Source organism: Branchiostoma lanceolatum, chromosome 19 (genome assembly GCF_035083965.1).
Source record: "Branchiostoma lanceolatum isolate klBraLanc5 chromosome 19, klBraLanc5.hap2, whole genome shotgun sequence".
In the NCBI taxonomy this organism is placed as follows: Eukaryota; Metazoa; Chordata; class Leptocardii; order Amphioxiformes; family Branchiostomatidae; genus Branchiostoma; species Branchiostoma lanceolatum.
The window spans coordinates 6740314-6762287 of NC_089740.1; the positions used below are offsets into that span (position 1 = coordinate 6740314).

The 21974-nt window shown below is 39.5% G+C and overlaps 1 protein-coding gene across 2 annotated transcripts in view; it reads left to right on the forward strand.

Moving 5' to 3' along the window:
* Positions 1-21974, forward strand: part of LOC136425734 (glutamate receptor 4-like) — a 63360-nt gene that overhangs the window by 34336 nt on the left and 7050 nt on the right. For both annotated transcript variants that reach the window (XM_066414677.1, XM_066414676.1), the window contains exons 4-7: positions 14023-14220; positions 14939-15168; positions 17565-17662; positions 18111-18344. In XM_066414677.1, coding sequence (XP_066270774.1) covers positions 14023-14220; positions 14939-15168; positions 17565-17662; positions 18111-18344 — 760 coding nt within the window. The remainder of the gene's footprint in view (positions 1-14022; positions 14221-14938; positions 15169-17564; positions 17663-18110; positions 18345-21974) is intronic.

The window sequence follows — 21974 nt, forward strand, 5'->3', positions numbered from 1 at the left end:
GGAGGATACGATATCAAAGGATCTTCCCTTGGGGAATATTGACAAGGAAGCAAACACTGTCTGATAGAAAGGGCATTGGTGACACGTTACAGATAAGGCGACGACATTTTGAATCTGTTCTACTCCATTTGCCAATTACACGATATATCGAGTGGCCAGTACGCTCACTCTGTCTTGTTATGAAGAGATTTGCCGCTGACGTGTTCATAAAGTTCTGATCAACAAAATCTCTAGATCTCCCGGAAGGCTTGTCGACACGGCAATGGTACTCTCATTCATCAAGCAACCAAACAGCGCTATCAGAAACATGCCCTCGGGAGATCCCAAGGGAGCAAATCAGACAAGATACAGTGTGACAGGTGGGACGAGGGAAACCAATGTGACCTTGTCGATCAATTTACCAAGCCCCCAAGGGCACGGCAGGTGTAGATGCATCATACCTTGCATTATTTGAGGACATCCGTTCCGTATACCGTTTGCAGTGATTCTTCAAAATATTAACCAATGAGGTTTTCTATATGAAACCTCCTTGCATTAACCTAGCGTCAAGGCAGAGCAGCCAACGGCACTCGGAACCTGAGACCTTTTGTTGCTCAATCTACCAAGGACACGGGCATTCCAACATATCCTTGCATTAACATCCTTGCCGTACACCATTTGCAGGTAATCATTCAAAACTCTAACCTAGTGTCTGGGCAGCCGGCAGTACTTGGAACCTAAGACCTTGCTGATCAATATACCAAGCTTCCAAGGGCACGGGCAGCTGTAGATGCATCATTCCAGCATCATTGCATTATTTCAGGACATCCGTACCGTACACCGTTTGCAGTAATTATTCAAAACTTTAACCTAGTGTCAAGCAGAGCAGCCAACGGTTCATGGAACCTAAGACCTTTTGTTGCTTATTTTACCAAAAAGGGCACGAGCAGGTGTAGATGCATCATTTCAGCATCCTTGCATTATTTGAGGACATCCGTACCGCACACCGTTTGCAGTAATTATTCAAAACATTAACCTAGTGGCAAGCAGAGCAGCCAACGGTACGTGGAACCTAAGACCTTCTTGATCAATTTACCAAGCTTCCAAGGGCACGGGCAGGTGCAGATGCATCATACCAGCATGCTTGCATTACTTGAGGACATCCGTACCGTACACCGTTTGAAGTACACCGCTATTCAAAACTTTAAGTTAGTTTCAATGCAGAGAAGCCAACGGTACTTTGAACCTGAGACCTTGTTGATCAATTTACCAAGAATCGGAAGGAGCACATGACTCCAAATGGGGTCCTGGAAGTTAAGTGTTACCCTAGGTGTATATGGGAACGATGAACAGGATTGTACTCCTACTGTGAATGCCAATATCATCAGAAGTATCATGCAGAATCTGTGTTTGGAATTTATCTTTTGGGTTACTAAGTGTAACGTTACATTGCATATACCGATATCGTCTAGCTATACAGATGTTAATCATTTCTCGCTACTCTTGGTTAATACGTAACACAAAACTTCGTTACCTTCTGTAAAGTGTATGATATCCCCTTCTTTTTATTTTTATTTTTCGCGATCTTAAATGAGATTAGAAATGAACATTACTTTAGATCTGAGGTCTTGAATGGGCCAAAAAACATGTCAGGATTTCACAGGGTAGCGCGACCAACTTTCCCTAGCTTTAGATACAAAGGTCTCTGATATGCACTACATGCTACTACTGCACAGACTACTAATAGCAGACTGGTAAGATTATATGTTCTGTATCAACTTGATTAGCATAATATCAAATTGGTGGAAATACATTGATGATAGTAGAGAAATATTCGTCTAACTCGATGTTGCAAAGAATTCAAGTAATGTATGGAATTACTATTAGAAAATATCACTTCAAGTACGGTCTAGTCGTCATGCATGAATTCGACTGTTTGAAAGGTGAAAAATCTTTTCAGACTTTTGATATCCACGGAGAAATTAAACCTTGTGCAAATCATGCTACATCCTGAACCTAGTCTTATCGTTTACCACAGAACATCATTTATGTATACACTGGACCTTCCATGCCTAACCGAATTTGTTACAGTACAAGAAACGCATCTCAAAGATATATTAGGCCTATCCGCTGAAATGAGCCTTGGCTTGACCAAAAGGAATTATACATTTACCCAAAGCGACTTGCTGTCCAGAAGTTATCTGAACTAGGAACTCAAAGGCACGCAGGTAATATATATGAATAAAAGATGCTTCTTGTCAAACTTTGTGTCAAATAGGTACCATTAACTATTTATATAACTTCGAACCAGGACTGTCGATTCGAAGTATCTTTAGAGAATGACAAAGTCGACTCGAAGGATAAAATGAAAACGTCCTGTGAACATTAAGGTTGTTGACATATCACCACACCCGGCATCAAAAGACAGAAAAAATATTCTCAATCTGTTAGACTTATACTCATGGTGCATCACTGCAAGAAATCCCATATTTGAGCATATCTCAGACCATGCCTAAAGAGTGCGTTTTTTCATCTTTGATCCTCTTCTCAATCTTTACGCATGCTTTACTGTATGCTTAAATAGTGGATTTCGGGCAGTGCATGTTTTGTTTTCGACCATTCCATCACCCATTATCAGTGCAAGAATATTAATAACATACCCAGTGAACTACGTCGTTTCGTATCCCAACAATGTATGTGCATATGCACGGTAGCATAGCTATCTCATATGTCCTGGGAAAACAGTGTATCGCTTGTTATTAGAGCCTTGGCTTTGACATTAGTCTCTTTGAGACTTAACGGTAGCCTTATCGATTCGTCATCGACTTCTTTCACTTCGTCTGGGGAAATAGGGAATAAAAGGCTGTCATTCGACAAAAGCAACCCATTGGCAAACTTGGCAAAGGCAGTACATACTTTTTTGCATGTTGGTGCTATAGTATTGGCTGTTCACTGTATTGTATCTTATCCAAAGATAGATGCACTTTGAAAGAGAAGACACATGTGCACCGAATATCACAAAGGATTTTTTGCTGTACAACAAAGGTGAAAATGTTCGCAATGCTGTGTTGTATGTTGGTGCACGAGTGTTGTCTCTACACCGTATCGAATCTTATTCAAACTTAAATGCACTTTGAAAACAAGATACGTGTGCACAGAATAGCACAAATGATTTTTTGCTGTACACCAAAAGTGAAATGTTCGCAATGCTGTTTTGCATATTGGTACAAGAGCATTGACTGTGCACCGTATTGTATCGTAACTTTAATATAATTTGAAGAAAAAAGATACATGTGCACAGAATATCACAGAGGTGTTTTGCTGTACAACAAAGGTGGAAATGTTCGCAATGCTGTTTTGCATTTCGGTGCAGGAGCGTTGACAGTACATTTTATTGTATCTTAACTTTAATGTAATCTAAAAAAAAGATACACGTGCACAGAATATCACAAAGGCGTTTTGCTGCGCAACAAAGGTGGAATTCGAAATGTTCGCCGTTGTGCAAGGTTGATGACAGGAACTTGGTTTATATGCATGAGAGATACTCATCTGTGGAGCTCCTTGCAAAGACAGCCGACTTCGCCTGTGGATATGAGATCTGTATCTAGCCAACAAGGCTTCGTTTCTACTATTCGGGGGATTATGGAAAGACCGTACCACCGGAGCGCTTTTATCTGCAAATGAATCACCGCGCCACTTCGTTTCTAGTTTCTGTTTATTCATCCGCCCAGTGTCTGAACGTTGCCAAGCAAATGCATTCAGTATGACCCCGGGCACTCTCCAAACGGAGATGAAACACAACAAACTCAAAGAATGACGTACCATTTCATACATTTATAATGGGAACTCTAAGCATGCTTATATCATTCATCATACAATATTCGGTACGCCTCTCAACATCTGTTAACGTTTCTAAAGCAAGACCTTACAGATAGAATATTTGCAACTCTGATGCTATCTTATGCGATGTCAAACAATGTGAAACGCAACGAACACAAAGAATGACGTACCATTTAATACATTTGTAATGGGAACTCTAAGCATGCTTATACTATTCATCATAAAACATTCGGTAAGCCTCTCAACGTCTGTTAACGTTAACAAAGCAAGACTTTTATAGCTATGGTATTTGCGTTTCTGATACTATCGCATGCAATGTCAAATAATACTCATATAGTTATAAGAGTCTAGATGCCACAAACTGTTTTGAGTATATATCTAAATACAACAAACCCCAAAATGCAAAAAAATATATAAATATTTAAACGACTGCTTTGTCATTAGAAAAAAAAACCGAAACTAAGGATAAACCCCACTCGATTTCAACACTATATCAAAAACTTAAGCTAAGTTATTAACCCTTATTGTATTGTATTAGTAATTAGGATGTTGCATTTTATTCTATACTTCTTTTTTGTATGATGTTTAATAGTTGTTGCCATACTTTATTGCACGACAATTGTACACGGTACAAAGTTCGAATTCTTCTGTATAAAACAGATATGTTGACAAGTTTGATACGAACGTTGGGAAAAAGAAGAGCGGAACTATCTTATCAGTTGTGGCGTCCAACCCTGACAGTGGACACCATTTGGAAGGCAGTTTGCTGTAACGTATCGATCAACTCATGACATGAAAGAGTACTTTACTGACGCGATGACCTACTTTATCGTCTGCAACGGTTATCTTGCAATTTTCTCTCGACTACAGCGCAGCTTAGGGAAGTACCATCTGTTGTTGGCTTTTCAAGAAGGATATAATGCTTTGGTGCATTTCTAAAACATTCTAAAATCCTGGAATTGAAACTTGACAACCACTTGTATGTTAACTACGTTTTAGAGAATGTTCAGATATTAGAAAATGTAGTGCGAACGGAAGTTGATGACATATGGTATACCTTGTTATTACTGAAAGTTTAGTTGTGTCCAAATGGTAATTGCAAGTTCGTGGATGTAGGAAACATACGTGTGATATATAGAGACATAGGAAACATACATGTAACAAGGACTTTGATGGACATCATTTGTAGTTCTTGGGAAAATGACAGCGAAGAGACTTTGATGGACATTATTGCAACCAGAGACAAATTTAGATACCCCTGTTCATGATCATCTTCACCGTATTTACAGTTTCTTCTACTGAGGTGGGCCGTCATTGTTTTCCACATTGTTTTGTTTGATGCTGTCCGCTGCACCCCCTTTCAACTGCTGCCCATCTCAGCAAGGTCTCGCTCAACAGTTCGTTTCAATATCATGCCCCCCTCCCCCCTTTTTTTTATTCTTCCTACTGGGAAACAGTTTAGTGCCACCCTGAGAAGTCTCAGCCTAGGTATTCGTTTAAAATGACCAAGCCAACGCAGTCTAGCTCTTTGCATGAGCGTGGAAAGTTAAGGTTGGCCAGTACGGTTCCTGACTATTTCAATGCTAATGTGTTGATGCCATCTAATCCAACTCCGGTCCACAGTACCATCAGATACTACTTTTGGCTATATCTAGACACATTAGGTTTGTCTTTCTTTATGTTGAAATAATATTATCTACCTTTGTGCATCCAGAAAGTCCTGTGCTGTATCAATGAAGTTCACATTAGTATTCAGTCCTGGTAGAGGACTTAGAGCTTCCATTACATCCTAGACATTCCTGTAATAAAATAACTGGATAGCCGCATTGCTTGGTAGTTATAAGTTGCAGAGAATCTGTCTGCTACCGAGTGATAACGATAATACAGGTAACTGGCCTTTGCCTGTATGAAATATGACTGCGAAATGGCTATGCGGATCTCTAGGCACAAAGGACAGCCAGCAATTTATACACGAACAAATTATACTTCAGACAGAAATAAAAGACAGAATTCTCTGGCACTAAAAAGAACGACATAGAAACCCTATAAGCTAAAGCCCCTGGCTCACTGGACCCGTGTACGTTGGCGACCTCATTCAACGACTTTCATCGGTAAAATTAATCTTTTTACACGCTGTGTATTTATTTTATTTTCTTCTTATACTTGCACGTTTTGCATGGTATTCCCATTATGAATTCAAGGGCAACACAAATCCAATTTAGAACGCAACGAGGCCGCCAACGTGCCGCGGGTCCAGTGACATAGGGGCTTAAGAATGTGTTTTAAAGACGCATGTAGCAAACTCAAAACACACCATGCACTACTTATGTGAACAAAATCACTTTTGACATTAGCACGTATGATTATAGATAGATAGATAGATAACATGATGAAGACTGTTTCCGCTTTTACACATTGTACATTTTCCATGATTTGGCCTACTTTGATTTACCATGATTTAGCCTACTCAAATACTGACTGACTGACTGGTAATGTGATACTAGAACACACCTTAATTAAACCATGCACTACATATGTGAACAAAATCACTTTTGACATTAGCACGTATGATTATAGATATATAGATAACTTCGTAAAGACTGTTTCCGCTTCTTACCCACATTGTACATTTGCCATTATTTGGCCTACTTTGATTTTCCATGATTTGGCCAACTCAAATACTGACTGACTGACTGACTGGTAATGTGATGATAAAAAAACACCTTAAACCATGCACTACTTATGTGAACAAAATCACTTTTGACATTAGCATGTATGATTATAGACAGACATCTTCGTAAAGACTGTTTCCGCTTCTTACAAACATTGCACATTTGCCATGATTTGGCCTACTTTGATTTTCCATGATTTGGCCAACTCAAATACTGACTGACTGGTAATGTGATGATAGAACACACCTTAAACCATGCACTACGTACTTCAACAAATCACTTTTGACATTAGCACGTTTGATCATAGATAAATAACTTCGTAAAAACTGTTTCCTCCATTTACACACATTGTGCATTTGGCCTACTTTGGAAGGATGGAGTTTGCTAACATGCGAAATTGATCCTCTAATTTACTCTGATGTTGAGCTCAGCGCCAGGCCGGGAACATAACATGTTATGGATTGGTCCTCAGAGTAATTACGTGTGGAAAGTAGGTAGAGGGTATGACGTCAATGTGTAAAAATGTATTGATTTTGTTATGATAGAACGATGCGCCGTTTCGCCACGGTTTTATCCCTCCGGGCTGGAAGCGTTGCAGACCATCCAGGCCGCTGACCCCATTTTTTATGGACGATATCAAAACAAGGCACGCGAGATTTTATTTGTACATGATGGAATGGTACGTCGCTGATAAGAACAGTTAGAGTGTTTCTAAGTAATTTTGCTAAGACTCTAGATCCGTTTGACATGACTGCAAGCGTCCTACCTTTCAATCACATCAGGTTGAAACGACGTCAAGCCAATAGTTAAAAGAAGCACACGTCTGTTGCCAAGATTTCAACAATAGATATGAAAGCTATCTCCTGGTTATGTTCTCTATTGTTGAGTTCCGCCTTGATAGCATATTCCGAGCTGGCTCTTAGTTTGCGAAACGTGATAGGATTGTATCGCTTTGCATTTCCCGTGGGGTCAAAAAGTTGTGTATTCGTGTTCGGTATAAAAATCGTGCGTAAAGCTCTTTAGAAACTTTGGGATTTTGCCTTGACCCTTGATCGTTTACCTGGTACCAGCACGGCATACGAGCATAGCTGTTTAACCATGAGAATCTCATTTGTATTCGGTGAAGACAGATCATACAATATAACCTCTGACCATATCAAAAAGTTGTATGCATTTCATATACAAAAATAGCATCATGCCAGCTTATGCTAGAGTTAGTACGATGTTCATCCATTGTAGTCGACGAAGACCTTGACATCCTCAGTTGCCCTTGTGAGACAACACTTAAAATAGCAACCGTAACATAACTCTATTCATTTTTGATTCCAAACTTAACACCAAAGGTGAAGTCTTGAGATAGCACTCTGTTGAAGGTTGACTGTAAAACGTATCCTGAAGCAAGACTTACAGACACCAACCGTAATTCTCGTCTAACGACCTGTGCTCTGCATATCCTCTGTAGAGCTGTTGTACAGTCTATCCTTCTCTAAGATAATGGATACTTGGATACTTTATTTCCTCCATTAGCTATCCTACATGTAACAAGTAAGTAGCTAATCTTCCTGGGGTACAAAAAACAACATACAACTGACAAAGTACATAACAGCTGTTACAGCTATATACCTACTACATTCCAATTGCCTAGCTTATATACATGTGCCTTATGATCTCCTGCCTAAACTTGGACTTTGTTGCCGTTTTTATCCGGTTTGGAAAAAAGTTCCACATAGATACGGATCTATACATGGGTCTTTTTCAGGGCGTTTTTTTTAAAGGTTTCATCAGACTCTATGTGTTTCTACTGGCGTGGCGTGTATTGTAGTGCTGGAGTGTTATGATACAGCTGCCCTCATTGGGGATCACGCGCTGAACATGTATGACAGACTACCATGTCAATGTTTCGGACCAACGAAAATGTCCCTTAAGAAGGGCATGCCAAGCTGGGGAATCGCTAACAACCTTGAAAGGGAAGAAAAACGACAGTGAAGACAGTATCTGACTCCCCACATGACTTAAGATTCAACCAGGGAAGCACAAGTGTCGAAGGTGGTCGTAAAGTTAAGAGATTTGTCTTTCTGGCACTATTAATGCTACGCAGCGGGGAAAAACGATTTCTTACCATGTTTTCAACATGGTACTATTCACGCACTGAATAAAAGTTAAGCGACTTGAAGTATGGCAATGACCTTATATTTTGTGAGAGAGCTTGAAAGAAATTCCCGGGATTTTGGCATCCCCGGAGGGCTAATGCTTTGTGACATGGATACCTGCATACCAGAGGGTAATATTAAATGATAAATCGTGCTTTTAAGGGTATGAACCCGTAGCCCGATGGAAAATCATTCCTGGCGAACTTCAAAACACCGCATTCAGCCTTTACAAAGCAAACCATACAAAGAGATTTTATTTGTGTATGCAACCTATGAGGTCATAAAGATTGTCCATATAGATAATGATGTTCACAAAAGAAAAATACATTGGGGATTTTCATCTATTTTGATGAATGGTACTTTAAACATCTTTGAAACGCAGTCGAGTAAAATTATTATACTCTTCGTTTCAGGCGTACTTCAAAACACCGCATTCAGTATTTACAAAGCAATCCATACAAAGAGGTTTTATTTGTGGATGCAACCTATGGGGTCATAAAGATTGTCCCTATAGAAAAGGATGTTCACAAAAGAAAAATACGTTGGGGATTTTCATCTACATTGATGAATGGTACTTTAAACATCTTTGAAACGCAGTCGAGTAAAACGTATTATACTCTTCGTTTCTGGCGTACTTCAAAACACCGCATTCAGTATTTACAAAGCAATCCATACAGAGAGGTTTTATTTTGTGGATGAAACCTATGGGGTCATAAAGATTGTCCCTATAGATAAGGATGTTCACAAAAGAAAAATACATTGGGGACTTTCATCTATTTTGATGGATGGTCCTTTCAACATCTTTGAAACGCAGCCGAGTATAACTGATCATTCTCTTCGTCCCAAAGCGTCTCGTAACTTTTGACATGTTCTAAATTGATTAGTACTCCGGGACTTCAGGAAAGAGTCTGAAAATTGAGAGGTCTAACATTTATAATCAACATTGACACGCGCCCCATTTCCGACCTATTAAGCCAATTCACATGTGGTGCAGTTCCTAATTAAATATGCCATCTCACGTATACGGCAATTGAGCATGTTCATATTTGTGTAGCGAAATGGACAGAGTGAATATTGTAATCATAATGTCTATTCTATTGCTTCTTTTTCACAGTGTTAGGTTATTTTTTCATTCGTATTGTTTATCCTTCATTCTTCGATATCAGTTTGTGTGTATATTTGTTATACAAACTCAATACATGCACATGTACATACATGTAGTTTGTATTCAGTTTCTTTTTCCATTTACAGCTTTTTCTGTCCGTGGTATATGTTTTTTTTCTTTTGACACCCTCTCTCGTTTTTCACGTTATGTTGCACATGTACTTTTGTTTAGGAAAACAATAGAATATGCATTTCTTGCAAATCGTATTTCGGGGGTATTACAACACATACAGCGTCACCTGGATACTGCCACATTGGACAATGGAAGAATCTTGAACACAGAGACAAGAAGTTTCAAGGAGAATAAAAGAAGCCATTTATTCATCAGGGCCTTATAGCCATCCCTCAACAGAGACGGGGGGCACCATAAACTTTCTGCAACTTATGATCCACTCCTAGTCACGTGTTCTATCTGCATAACGTGGCCTCACAAAAGCGGTGTATTTCTCAATTCATTCACAAGGCTGGAGTTCTCCAGTCAAAAATTTGGGTAAGTCCCACATGTGATCAATGTAATTGTGTTGGAAACACATTTCAACCTTCAGAGTGGCAAAATTACAATTGATAACCAAGGGTGGCAAATGCCTCGTACGTTTTCCCCTTAAAGTCGTTTTTAAAAGGCCGTTGTGAACACCAGTTGATCTCTTAATCGTATTTACAAGCAGGCAATAAACAATGTTACTGTAGAGTGGATTTAAAATCTGCCGATACTCGGAGAAAGAGGTTCAACCCCAATTAAACCCCAATTTCATGGATTAGTGAAACCCTTGTGTCCAATCAAATGTCAAATGTCAATCTTACTGCAATGCCTGTTTTATTGGTGCAAATGTCAAGTGTCAGTAGGTCAGTAGGGAAAATTTGCATATTCTCTAATGCCACATTTCCAACACAAAAATATGACTTACTATATTTGGGTCCTGGGCGGACCCGTTGGAAATGCCGGCCCATGCAAAACCAAGCCTCATTGATTATGACCTTTTTTCTGTATTTTTGGAAACCTTTCTTGTCGACCAATATACGATAGCACTCCTACATATGGGGGCGCCAATTGTGTATTTTGTTCAAGCGGACGATGTGGTAGACAACACAATGCACATATATGTAAAATGAAAAGCTTCTCTGTCTAGTAGATGACCCTTTCGTTGCACTCATAAGAATCAGATCACGTTAAATCAAGCCAATACAAGCTTTCTATCAAACGGTAGAAAATAATGTAACCTCCGTTCAAGTAATTATCACCGAAAACGCACATAGTGCCGCAGATAATGCCCCTTCTTTTTTCAGCCTGTTTCCACTTTATATCACGTGTAAGGGTGACGTTAATTCCCGTGCACTTGCCAAGCAAGCATAAGTCCAGGTAAGTAAGAAAACATCTAGGACCGTACACGCCGAGCCTGGAAAGTCATGTACGTACACGGCCTGGACACCGTACATTTCACGGGTATGTCAGGACCCGGATACTCTCGGAAATTTGCGTTTTCGTGCAGTCACATACAGGAAAAACTATATTGGATCCACTCCAAAACAGGGTTTTAACATGCTATACCACTCTAGCAGTTAACTGCCAAGTCAATCAGGTCATTCCCCCGTGCACACTATATGTTATATTAGAAGCCTATTTCCGTTTCTATAGCACCTAGGCCGTTTACTGCTGGTAGTGCTGTGTGTTCTATACTCTTTTAGCAACCTGACTGCTAAGCAGAGAAAGCATGTGTAAGCAAGTATTTGGCATACTGCCGAATGCTACGTAAATAACTTAATCACTAGATCATTGCAGAAGTCGCATGAATAAAATATAAAAACTAATTTCTTCATGAAGAACAAAAGAACAACAATCCCATACAAAGCATTCAATGTCCTCGGGGAGGCCATAAATTCCTTAGAAAGTTTCTGAAGATGATCTTTTTATTGATGAACACGCAAAGTGGAGTTCAGTTTTCCGTGTGATTTATTGCTTTATGTGGACCGCAGCCATGCGGTGTAAGCCCACAATTATCCCGAAAAGTGGGCAGAGCTTAGCATAGAGTGGGCAGGAAAAGCACAAAGTATTCCAACGACATTCGTCAAGCACTAGAACAGGAGATAGGTGATATGTCAGTCCTCTTAGGAGGAAACACCGGAGAAAACGAATTACCGCGCAAGTTTTACCATTACTATATGAAAATCAATGCGCCGTCTGAGTAGCAAAGTGAAGGACGGTAAACCTGCCTTGCGTTTGGAGCGAGAAAGTAAACCGTGCTTTCAATCCTAACTTTTATGGTCAGATAGAACCTTGTGCCCGTAAAAAATGCCATCTAGTGTGTCGCAGCAGGTAATAAACAGTTAAAAGGAATGTTAACGACCCCAAGCTGACAAATAGTGCCCAAAACCTTTATATTTCATCTTTAAAAACCCTTGTGAGTACTCAAAAAAAGGGTGAAAAGCTGTGGAAGATTAAGAAAGCCAAGGCAATAGGGATACATCAAATCAACTTTGCAACTAAAGAATTCATATGAAAGACTCCTCGGGCGCTGCTTAACTCGAGTAACCTTCAGCAAAGGACACACAGTAGGTTACAAGCGTCCTGTAGGTCAATTTTAACGGGGTGAATAGCACTCAGGAATATCGGTGAAAGGTACATAAGAATCCACTTAGAATTGATTTCAATGACGTAGTACTCCACATCTACATCGTCTTGAAAACCATTTGCACTGTTGACTTGCGATTACGGTCGTATCAGTTACACCTATACGGTGTTCAACTAGGTTCGGACTACATGTTGGTCTATATATGGTTTCTTCAACTATATCTATGCACAGCAGTGTTGGAAAATTATTTGCTTGTCTATTTCAAGTCGTATCGGTTACATCTGAACGACCTTCAACTACTTTTGGTCTAGGATCAAGACTACATGTAGTTCGTCTCTTATCCATCTCTTATATCAGATTTATATTATATTATATCATATATCATATATCATATATCATATATCATATATCATATATCATATATCATATATCATATATCATATATCATATATCATATATCATATTATATTATATCATATTGTATTGTATCATATTACATTATATTATATTGTTATATTATATAAGATCACAACACATTACATTATATTGTGAATCTCCGCGTTAACGATTAAAATCGATCTACCATAATCACTATTACTTAGCACTAAAAATAGTCTCTAAGTCTCTGTAGTTGAAGTGTTGACCAGTTTCATAAGTAGTTCTAGAGGGCGATACCTCAGGGAGAATGAACCTAGAGTGTTTCTTTCAATAAATACCATCATCTTATTACTCATCTACCCTGAAGCTATTCACTCACGAGGATATACTTCATCCCCTTAACACGGTGAAGGTGACACTTAAGCTACTTCTATATCGATCTATCCAAATAAAGAGTCTTACTTCCCCGAACGCACAAAGTAAAAATAAGTGTTTCTAGGGGGCATCATTTAGTCAGTGGGGATAGACGCCTATGCAAAGCTCAAGGCAGAGAGCACTTGATAGTTTAGATGGATTAGTTTTCTTTCAAAGTCAAGGAGGCGCCCTCTCTCTTTTCAACACTGTTCCCAAGACAAAACTTTTTTTCTGTATTGCAGGCTTGCAGCTGTCTAGCTCCGACATTGAGGTGCATCTTGACAATGATCCAGAATATCAATGATGCTTCTGTCTTTGAAATCGTAACCTATGGGGCCCTACATTGATTGTGTGCCCTCAGACAAACTAAGGACAATTTGTTAAAGGCGGATCGCTAAATATTAGCGTTTGTTAAACATGGCTTGTCACAAATAAAGTTTGTTGGTTTTGTGAAAATAATATCAACGACAAATCAGACACAGCACTCTTGAAAAATCTGTAGAGCTGATTTAACGACGGTAAGTTCAACGAGTTTGAAACTAATCATTTCCTAACACAACCAAAATTGTTAACACCGGCCAACGTTTCGGTAGTTCGTCTGATACCTCCCCGCATGCTAGGGGGCGCTGCAGTGGGAAGAATGCGGTCCCAAACGTGACTGGACGTGTACCAACCCCAGCCCCCATTACTGTTCATGACTAGTGGATTATGTGTCAAGGAAGGTATAGTAGGAGCAACAGAAACGTTGGCAGCTGAGAACAATTTTGGTTGTGTGAAGGGAAGTCAATATTCATGGATGTACCAACCTGTTGAAACTATTTATGATGGAGTTAATTGTGTTTGTTGTTGTTTTTGCAGGAAGAGCCTTTTGTCATGAAACGGGAAAACAAAGACGGCACGTACAAGTATAGCGGCTTCTGCATAGACATCTTGAACGAGCTGGCAAAGAATCTAGGGTTCACGTACGAGCTGTACGAAGTGCCTGACCACAAGTTTGGTGCCCCGGAAGGAAATGGTTCTCATTGGAACGGCATGGTGGGAGAGGTCATGTATAATGTGAGCAGCAAAAACAACTTAATTCATACATTTTATCTATTCCTTTGTAACTTTTGTTGAAGTTTGCCATTCTTACACCAGCTTGAGTTGAAAGATCCCTGATTGTTTATTCTGAAGGCCAACAAATATATTTTACATCACCATCGAAACACGCCATCTTTTCCATTAAGTAACATTTGATAAGTTTTCCATTCTTACTCATAACCACACCAGCTTTATTCTAAGTCTAAGATTCCTGATTGTTTTTAAATTACCGTTTTTACTCTGCCACACCAGCTTGATTTCAAAGATCCCTGATTGTTTATTTTTATAAAGTTACCATTCTTACAGACTTACTCATACCGACACCAGCCAGATCCCTTATTCTTAAGACCAACGAATATTGTCAATATTACCATTGCATCAGAAATCCCAAACATATAAGTTGCTTTTGGAGATTATTAACACATTAGAAAAATCAGTTCCAAGACTCTTGCGGCCTAGCTAACCTTTGTTACAGGCCCCACTGAGCTTTTTTTCTGTATATCCTTGGTTCTGATGATATCTCGTGTTCTGATTGCATACCGGGTTCTGACTTTTTTTGCTCGGGAGGCCATCAGATCTTTGCAAGTAATCAGAACACGGTAGCTATCAGAAAACTAGTACTTCAGAAACAAACTCTACCGGGACCTAAAAAACAGGCTTCTTACGCTTATCTTCGCTGCTTGTTCCTTTCCAGAGAGCAGACATAGCCATCGGACCGCTGACTATCAGCGCGATAAGGGAACGCGTGGTGGACTTCACTCATCCGTTCATGGACCATGGCGTCGGCATGGTCTCCAAGAAACCAGAGCCTAAGGGCAGTGGCATCTTCGGCTTCCTACTGCCGTTCGACAGCAGTGTGTGGTTCTCTATCCTAGGGGCACTGATTGGTGTAGCCCTGCTGTTGTTTATCACAAGTAAAGTCAGGTAGGAAAAGATCCTTTTTAAAATATTGTAAAAGCAAAACACACAGAAGCAGAGCTAGAGTACATAGAGCATGCACATCATTTGCTTTGTATTAAATTGACCAATACAGTCAAACCTGGTCGGACAACTGGCACAGGCAACCACCTCCAGTCACAAGCCACAATAAAACAGTCCCATCCATTTTTACATAGTTAATCGCACCCTGCCGTCAGCAACTACATGTCTTCAGGAACCTCAGTCCCTTGAGTGGTTGCTGAATCCAGGTTTGATTGTATATTGACACTAATAGAAGATGAATGTAGACAAACTGGCCAAGAAAGGGCTATGAAAACAAAAATAAGATGTACCTTCTCACTGCAAACAAATAGCTAACAAACTAACGATAGTTAAGGTAGCAACAAAAGAATTGCCATGGTCTTCTCCTATCAACCGTTCAAACGAATTAAGACAATCTGGCAACATTTTGCAGGAAACCCAAACATTACAAATTCTAAGTGTACAACAATTGATGTATGACATGCTGCGGGAAAGAACTCCTTTCGAATTCGTATTCATCATTTTGGCAATAACTACAGAAAATCTGCCATCACAATAAAGAACTTTATGACTTGATAAATCAACACTTTAAAAAGATACAAGGTTGATTCTAGAACAATTGACCGATTTTTCATTACATTTTACTCTTCCTTTGTCCGAACTACAATGCTGCTGTCTTTGGATCAATACAGGTTTTGTGTAGGCGATTGACCCCAAAATGTAGGGCGTGTAAACGTGTAATTGTATATCGATCAGTGTAAATGTCAATACGTCACGAACTGTGGAGTCCTTCTCCACATAGTGGTCACTGGTCCGTGTCGTCTTTATCTACTGATGTTTGAGTCTACAAAAAGAAAACGTGTGAAATTTTTTTCAAAAGACTTAACAACCTAGTCGATCTCACAATATAATAATGAATATTGTAAGGCCTGTTCGTTTATTTACCTATGTAGTCTAATTTGTTTAAAACGAGACAATGTTATACTTTCCTGACTCAATATACTGTTATCAACATAATGTTCTAGAGTATAAGCATCCGTAGTTAGAGTTTTACTGTTGTTCAAAAAGAAGATGAGTTCTTAAAACGATTAGATATTATTAACTAATAGTTAATTTGCCATGTATGTACAAGTTGCCATACATTATACTTGTTACAATTGTCGTGCAATTAAGTTCTTCATCTGTATTATTATCAGCAAAAGGCAGATTGAACAATGGCGCAACACTAGACAATTGATTGTAGATCGACAATTCTAATTAGAAAGTTTTTAACCATAGATATATGAGTACATGTATACGTGGCAGGAATGAGTTATCAACGTTAAGCCAAATATATCACGACAGTCGTATTTCCGTTCCAGGTTAGTGATAATGGCTCATTCATAAATATATAAGGACAAATTTGCGAGTCATGAAACTACATAAAACTAAGCCTGACAGATGCTTGAGAAAACAATGGCCGACTTAGAAAGACATTGATCAGTGACAGTTCCTTCAAGATTTACACTACTGGCGCAGATGTTAGCTACAATGGAAGGTCTATCACTGCATGAAATCCAATATCTAAACATACCTTAAACTATACGTAAAGACTGCGTTTTCCCTCTTTTTGATTCTCTTTTCAATCTTTACGCATGCTTTAAGGTATGCTTTCAGATTTAATTTCGTATTTCGTGTATCTGACCATCTGCTGATTTCTGCTTGACTACGATTCATGTAACTACCTATTGGAAAAGGAGCGAAAATGCCAGATAAGGAAAATTTCTCAAGGGCAGATCTTAAGGCCCTTATCAAATATGTGTGTAATAGCTTTCGACTTCCGTTGTATGATTGAAGCTCCATAGCAATTATTGCTGTGAACGATCAGGTGGCCTTTCCAACTTTCCAACTTTGTACTGTGAAATTGAAACAAAAGCTGTACATAAAAATAACTACAACAAATTTCAAGGATTCGTCGTTTGGATCGTGAAACTCTATTTCTATACGAAGCCACTCTATTACAATACTCAATACCATACAATACTGTTCATGTTCATCCATTACAATACTCTACTCTACTCTACTCTACTAGTACTCTACTCTACTCTAGTACTCTACTCTACTCCACTCTACTCTTCTCTCTACTCTACTCTACTCTACTCTACTCTTCTCTCTACTCTACTCCACTCTACTCTACTCTTCTCTCCACTCTACTCTACTCTACTCTACTCTACTCTACTCTACTCTACTCTACTCTACTCTACTCTACTCTACTCTACTATACCATACCATACCATACCATACTATACTATACTTTTATGCCTTTCTGTACTGAATATAGATACAGGGGCCTGGTTTTAACCATTCTGAATCTCTTTCAGACATAAAATGAGAGCTGGTGATGTAAACTATGACAATGACGAAAAGTTCGACTTGAAGAACAGTCTGTGGCTAACGTATTGGTCAATAGTCAGAAAAGGTAGGTATAGATTTTTCTTGTTTCACCACTTCTACTCAATATACAAAGGGAAGTCAAAAAGCAATACCAGTATCATAACAGATTCATTTTGGTATGAATTAAGTTTAAACTTGGCACAAATGGAAAGGCACATAATCTTCTTGAGACTAAAAGAACATATACATATATACATCGAATACATCATCTTTTTTGTTACAACCAATGTGCGTTATGTACGAGGGGTGTTCAGAAAGAAATGCATTTTGTATCAGAGTAGGTTCATTTTTTGTGTAAAATTAGTTGAAATTTGGCACAGATGTAAAGGCACATATCTTCTTGACAAAGATTTCAATTTGTTATTCAGATTATAATGAGCGATTGAGTTGCATTTCATTTAATACAAAAATGAATCTCGTATCATACTAATGGCATTACTTTCTGACTTCCCCTCGTAATCCCCTCCCGTTAGGTGGTGAGCCCGCACCCAGGTCCCTCCCCTCCCGCATCCTGACCGGCGCCTGGTGGCTCTTCACCCTGATCGTCATCTCCACCTACACGGCCAACCTCACAGCCTTCCTCACCGTCAAGAGACTGGTGGCGCCCATCAACAGTGTGGAGGACCTGGTGTCCTCCTCCGTGCCTTACGGCTGTGTGAAGGACGCCTTTCTCTACAGCTTCTTCCGTGCGCAGGCCAACTTAAACGGTAAAGCCCCGGTCACATACATCGCACGATTTAGCTACGATGGTATTTTTTCCGCGACGACAGCACAGTAGGTCGTAACTTTCGGGAGCAGTGGGCTCAATAGTTTAAACATATACATCCGTGGTCATAAACTGCATAAGTCATCGTGTGATGTGAGTTATGTGAGAGAGATTGTATACAGGGGTTGTGATACCTTAAGGAATCGTACAACTCTTGAAAAACTTGAACATCGAACGCTGCTTGGCGATAGCTTATTTTACCTGCGATTTACCTCCAACCATTGGACCTGGTACTCTCAAGGGACCCGATCGTATACGACGACCTACGTAAACTGAGGGCATTCCTTGTATATTCATGCATGTTTCCTACAAAAATTCAACTGTCATATTGCGGAAAAGGAGTGTGTTGTTTCCTTGTCGGCAGTTGATTCTGTTGCAGTCTGCTTGAAAATTCTACTGCATCAAAAGCACACAACGACGTCCTAAGAATGTGACCACAGAACATCTACGTTTTCGTTAAACCGATGCACTTTCTATATCGTAAAAATACAGATTAGCTGGAGGAAAACGATCTTGATATTCTTACATTAAATAAAAAATGTCACATATCTTGAGTTAAAATGATTTCCTGAAGAAAGGCGTAGGAGATATAGACACATGCAAACCATAACTTTGATTATGACGAGCGTTTTTCAGCTAACCTAAACAGTAACCCTCATTTCTGCAAATTTAGAACATGTATAGTTATATTTGTCTTAAAACTGATGCACTTTCAATACATTCATGTCATTAGAGAGCAGACGGCAGTAAACAATTCCAAAATAGACGACGCAAAACCATGTCACAAATGAGCAACAATTACCTGCAGAAAGACTAAGCTTAAGGAGATAAGCTGATACATACATCAGGGGCTCACATGGCGAATAAACTTAACCGAAGGCACGAAAGCAGTATCATCTATTGTCTGTGCGACATCTTCAAGACCAAACGTACAGAGAGAAATGTATAATGGTCCACTCTCCTACACAGAGCCTCGCCCGTGGTCAGTACAATATTTCTTGGTGAGGCTCTGCTAAACCTGCTGAGGTTTCCACTTTTGGTGGCATGGCCTCTAACCAGCTGTAGGCCAATCAAATAATCGCCTAAATGTTTACTTTAGGTAAAGCTAAGTCTCTGATTGGCTAATAGCTAATTAGATGTTACGCTCACTAAAGTGGAAAACTCAGCTTCCTAAGGTATATTGTATAGGCTGCAAGCGAGGCTCTGCGTAGGAGAATGCGTAGGGTCCAGTGTTCATAAGGCCGTGAGTGCAACGGCAAGAAACATCGAGCTGCTGAGTAAAAGTGACACAGAGTAATGTCCAGGGTCAGGAATTGTCCCTTCAAGTAGGCGGAACGTACATTTGGAAACGTCTCATTTGCCCTGGGCTGTTTAAAATCTCATCACTATTTTTCTAGGCGCAATGACTGTCGCGTGGATTATCAGACTCATCTGTAACAAGAAAGAACGCGTATGTTCTATTTCCGTGGAATCGCCAGATCAATGAAGAAATAGTGTTAAGCTTAACGGCCGGATATGAATGAAGAACTACCTAATCTCCGTGGATTCAAATTTCATGGTAAGTAGGATCCACGGAGGTGCTTAAATCAAGATTATTCCTGGCACACCTTTAGTTACTGTACGAATCTAAACTTTTACACTTCTAACAATATACATCTTGATACGTCGATGAAGGTTAGACATCCAGGTAATAAGATACGCCAAATAGTAGTTACTCATTGGCTCATGCCAAATAGTAGTTACTCATCCACTACTCAAGCAACTAGATAACATTTGGAAACGGTCAGACGTTTCAGGTAGCATCCTTTACCTTTCGTCTGTGATTCTGAACAAGATCTGTCAAACAACAGTATTTTAACCAGAAACTAAGAATTGATATGCTAAGAAGGTGTAGACGAATTTAGGTGGTCTAATAGGAAACAAATCTAAGAAAAGTCTAGACAACGTCGCTGTTAAGAAAAAAGTAGGTCCTTTTGTATGAACCAGCTGTCAAAACCTGCTGTTTGACAAATCTTATTCAGTGTCACTGACGAACGGTAGTGGATGCTACTTGAAACGTCTGACCATTTCCAAATCTTATCCAGTTACTTGAGTAGCTACTATTTAGCGTACATCTTGATAGGTCACATTAATATCATTTCATATCGGATCTTCACCCAGTTTCAGTATTAAATCTAAGTAAAGAAAGGTGAAGGCCTAACGGTCATCAGGGCCATATAGACGTACGCAAATTTTAATTGGAAATTGCCCCCAGAATTATTGACCAAGAGACAATTTACACAATTGTCACTCATTAAAAAGTCTTTTAGCGAGTGGAAAATGGGTCTTTAAGAACCCTATAACCGATATGTATTTAACTGCTTCCATCAACACTCCTTTTAACCTTCTCGCTGCTGCCTTACTCTGTAACCAATAGAGAATGGGGTGCCAAACGGCTACTTCGGTGCGCTAAAGGTTAATATTACACTACATGAGCGCCTGTAAACCAAAAGCCATTTCGAGTTCAGAAATGAAACTAACCAAGTGATCTGTAAAGCTTCTTACAGTTACGAAAAGTGGGTCAGGCGAATTTGTCATTGGACTGCACTCGTATCAGTATCCACCCACCTTCTAAATTGCAAAATGCGGAACCAATCCTGTAAACTATTATATATAATAACCACCTTCGATACTAAGCGGAAAAAAATAGGTCATATTTCTGCAAGATTTGATAAGTGATATGTGATTTTCAACACGAGTAATCTTGTAGACTGTCGTTTCACTTCGCAATCGAGAATTATCAAATTCTCCCAATGCATTTCCTAGTTTCATTACTTTCGCGTGTAATACATTGGGCACAAGTCTCATTAAGGGTACATCGTGCCACAAGCTAGTTAATCAACATAGTGCCGGTGTCAGCGGATTCTAGCAGTATGACGCCATACCTACATGTAGTTGTAGGCAAGACTTATTAAAATCACCAAGGACCAAAAAATAGATTGAATCCTGTCAAAAACACTGAGTTCCATTGCAATTATGTCTCTTTTCATCCAATATATCAAGCAATCTAAGACAGCTACAAGTCCCACTAACTGTACACATCACAGCATGAAAATCTCATAATTGGACCTTGATTTATATTTCAATCAACCTTTAACGATAACACGACATCGGGAGTGTTGGAATGAAAGGGCCGGTAGCTATTATCACTCTTTTGAATGATGGCTCTATAGGTTTTTCGAAGGACGGTTCTGGGATAGTGTCCCTTATTCGTATCGACTAGATGAGGATTGATAATAATTATCTGTGCGAGACATCGACCAGTGTGCTGAGTCAACGCGTTTCCTGATTATAATTGCTCTCTTTCCGATAAAACGTTATCTAGAATCGCGCCACAGCTACCGGTGTGGTTTGAGACGTACGTGTGGTGTTGAGGACAAAACAATCATGCTGCGTGTCAGGTGGTGAAATTTTAGCCCCATTTCCAATGCAATTACGAGCCTCCTCGTTTTCGTACAAGCTCTCGCACGTTCCCGACGGACTGTGCTCTCGCGGGAGTACATTTAAAAATGGCGCTCGTAATTGGAATTGG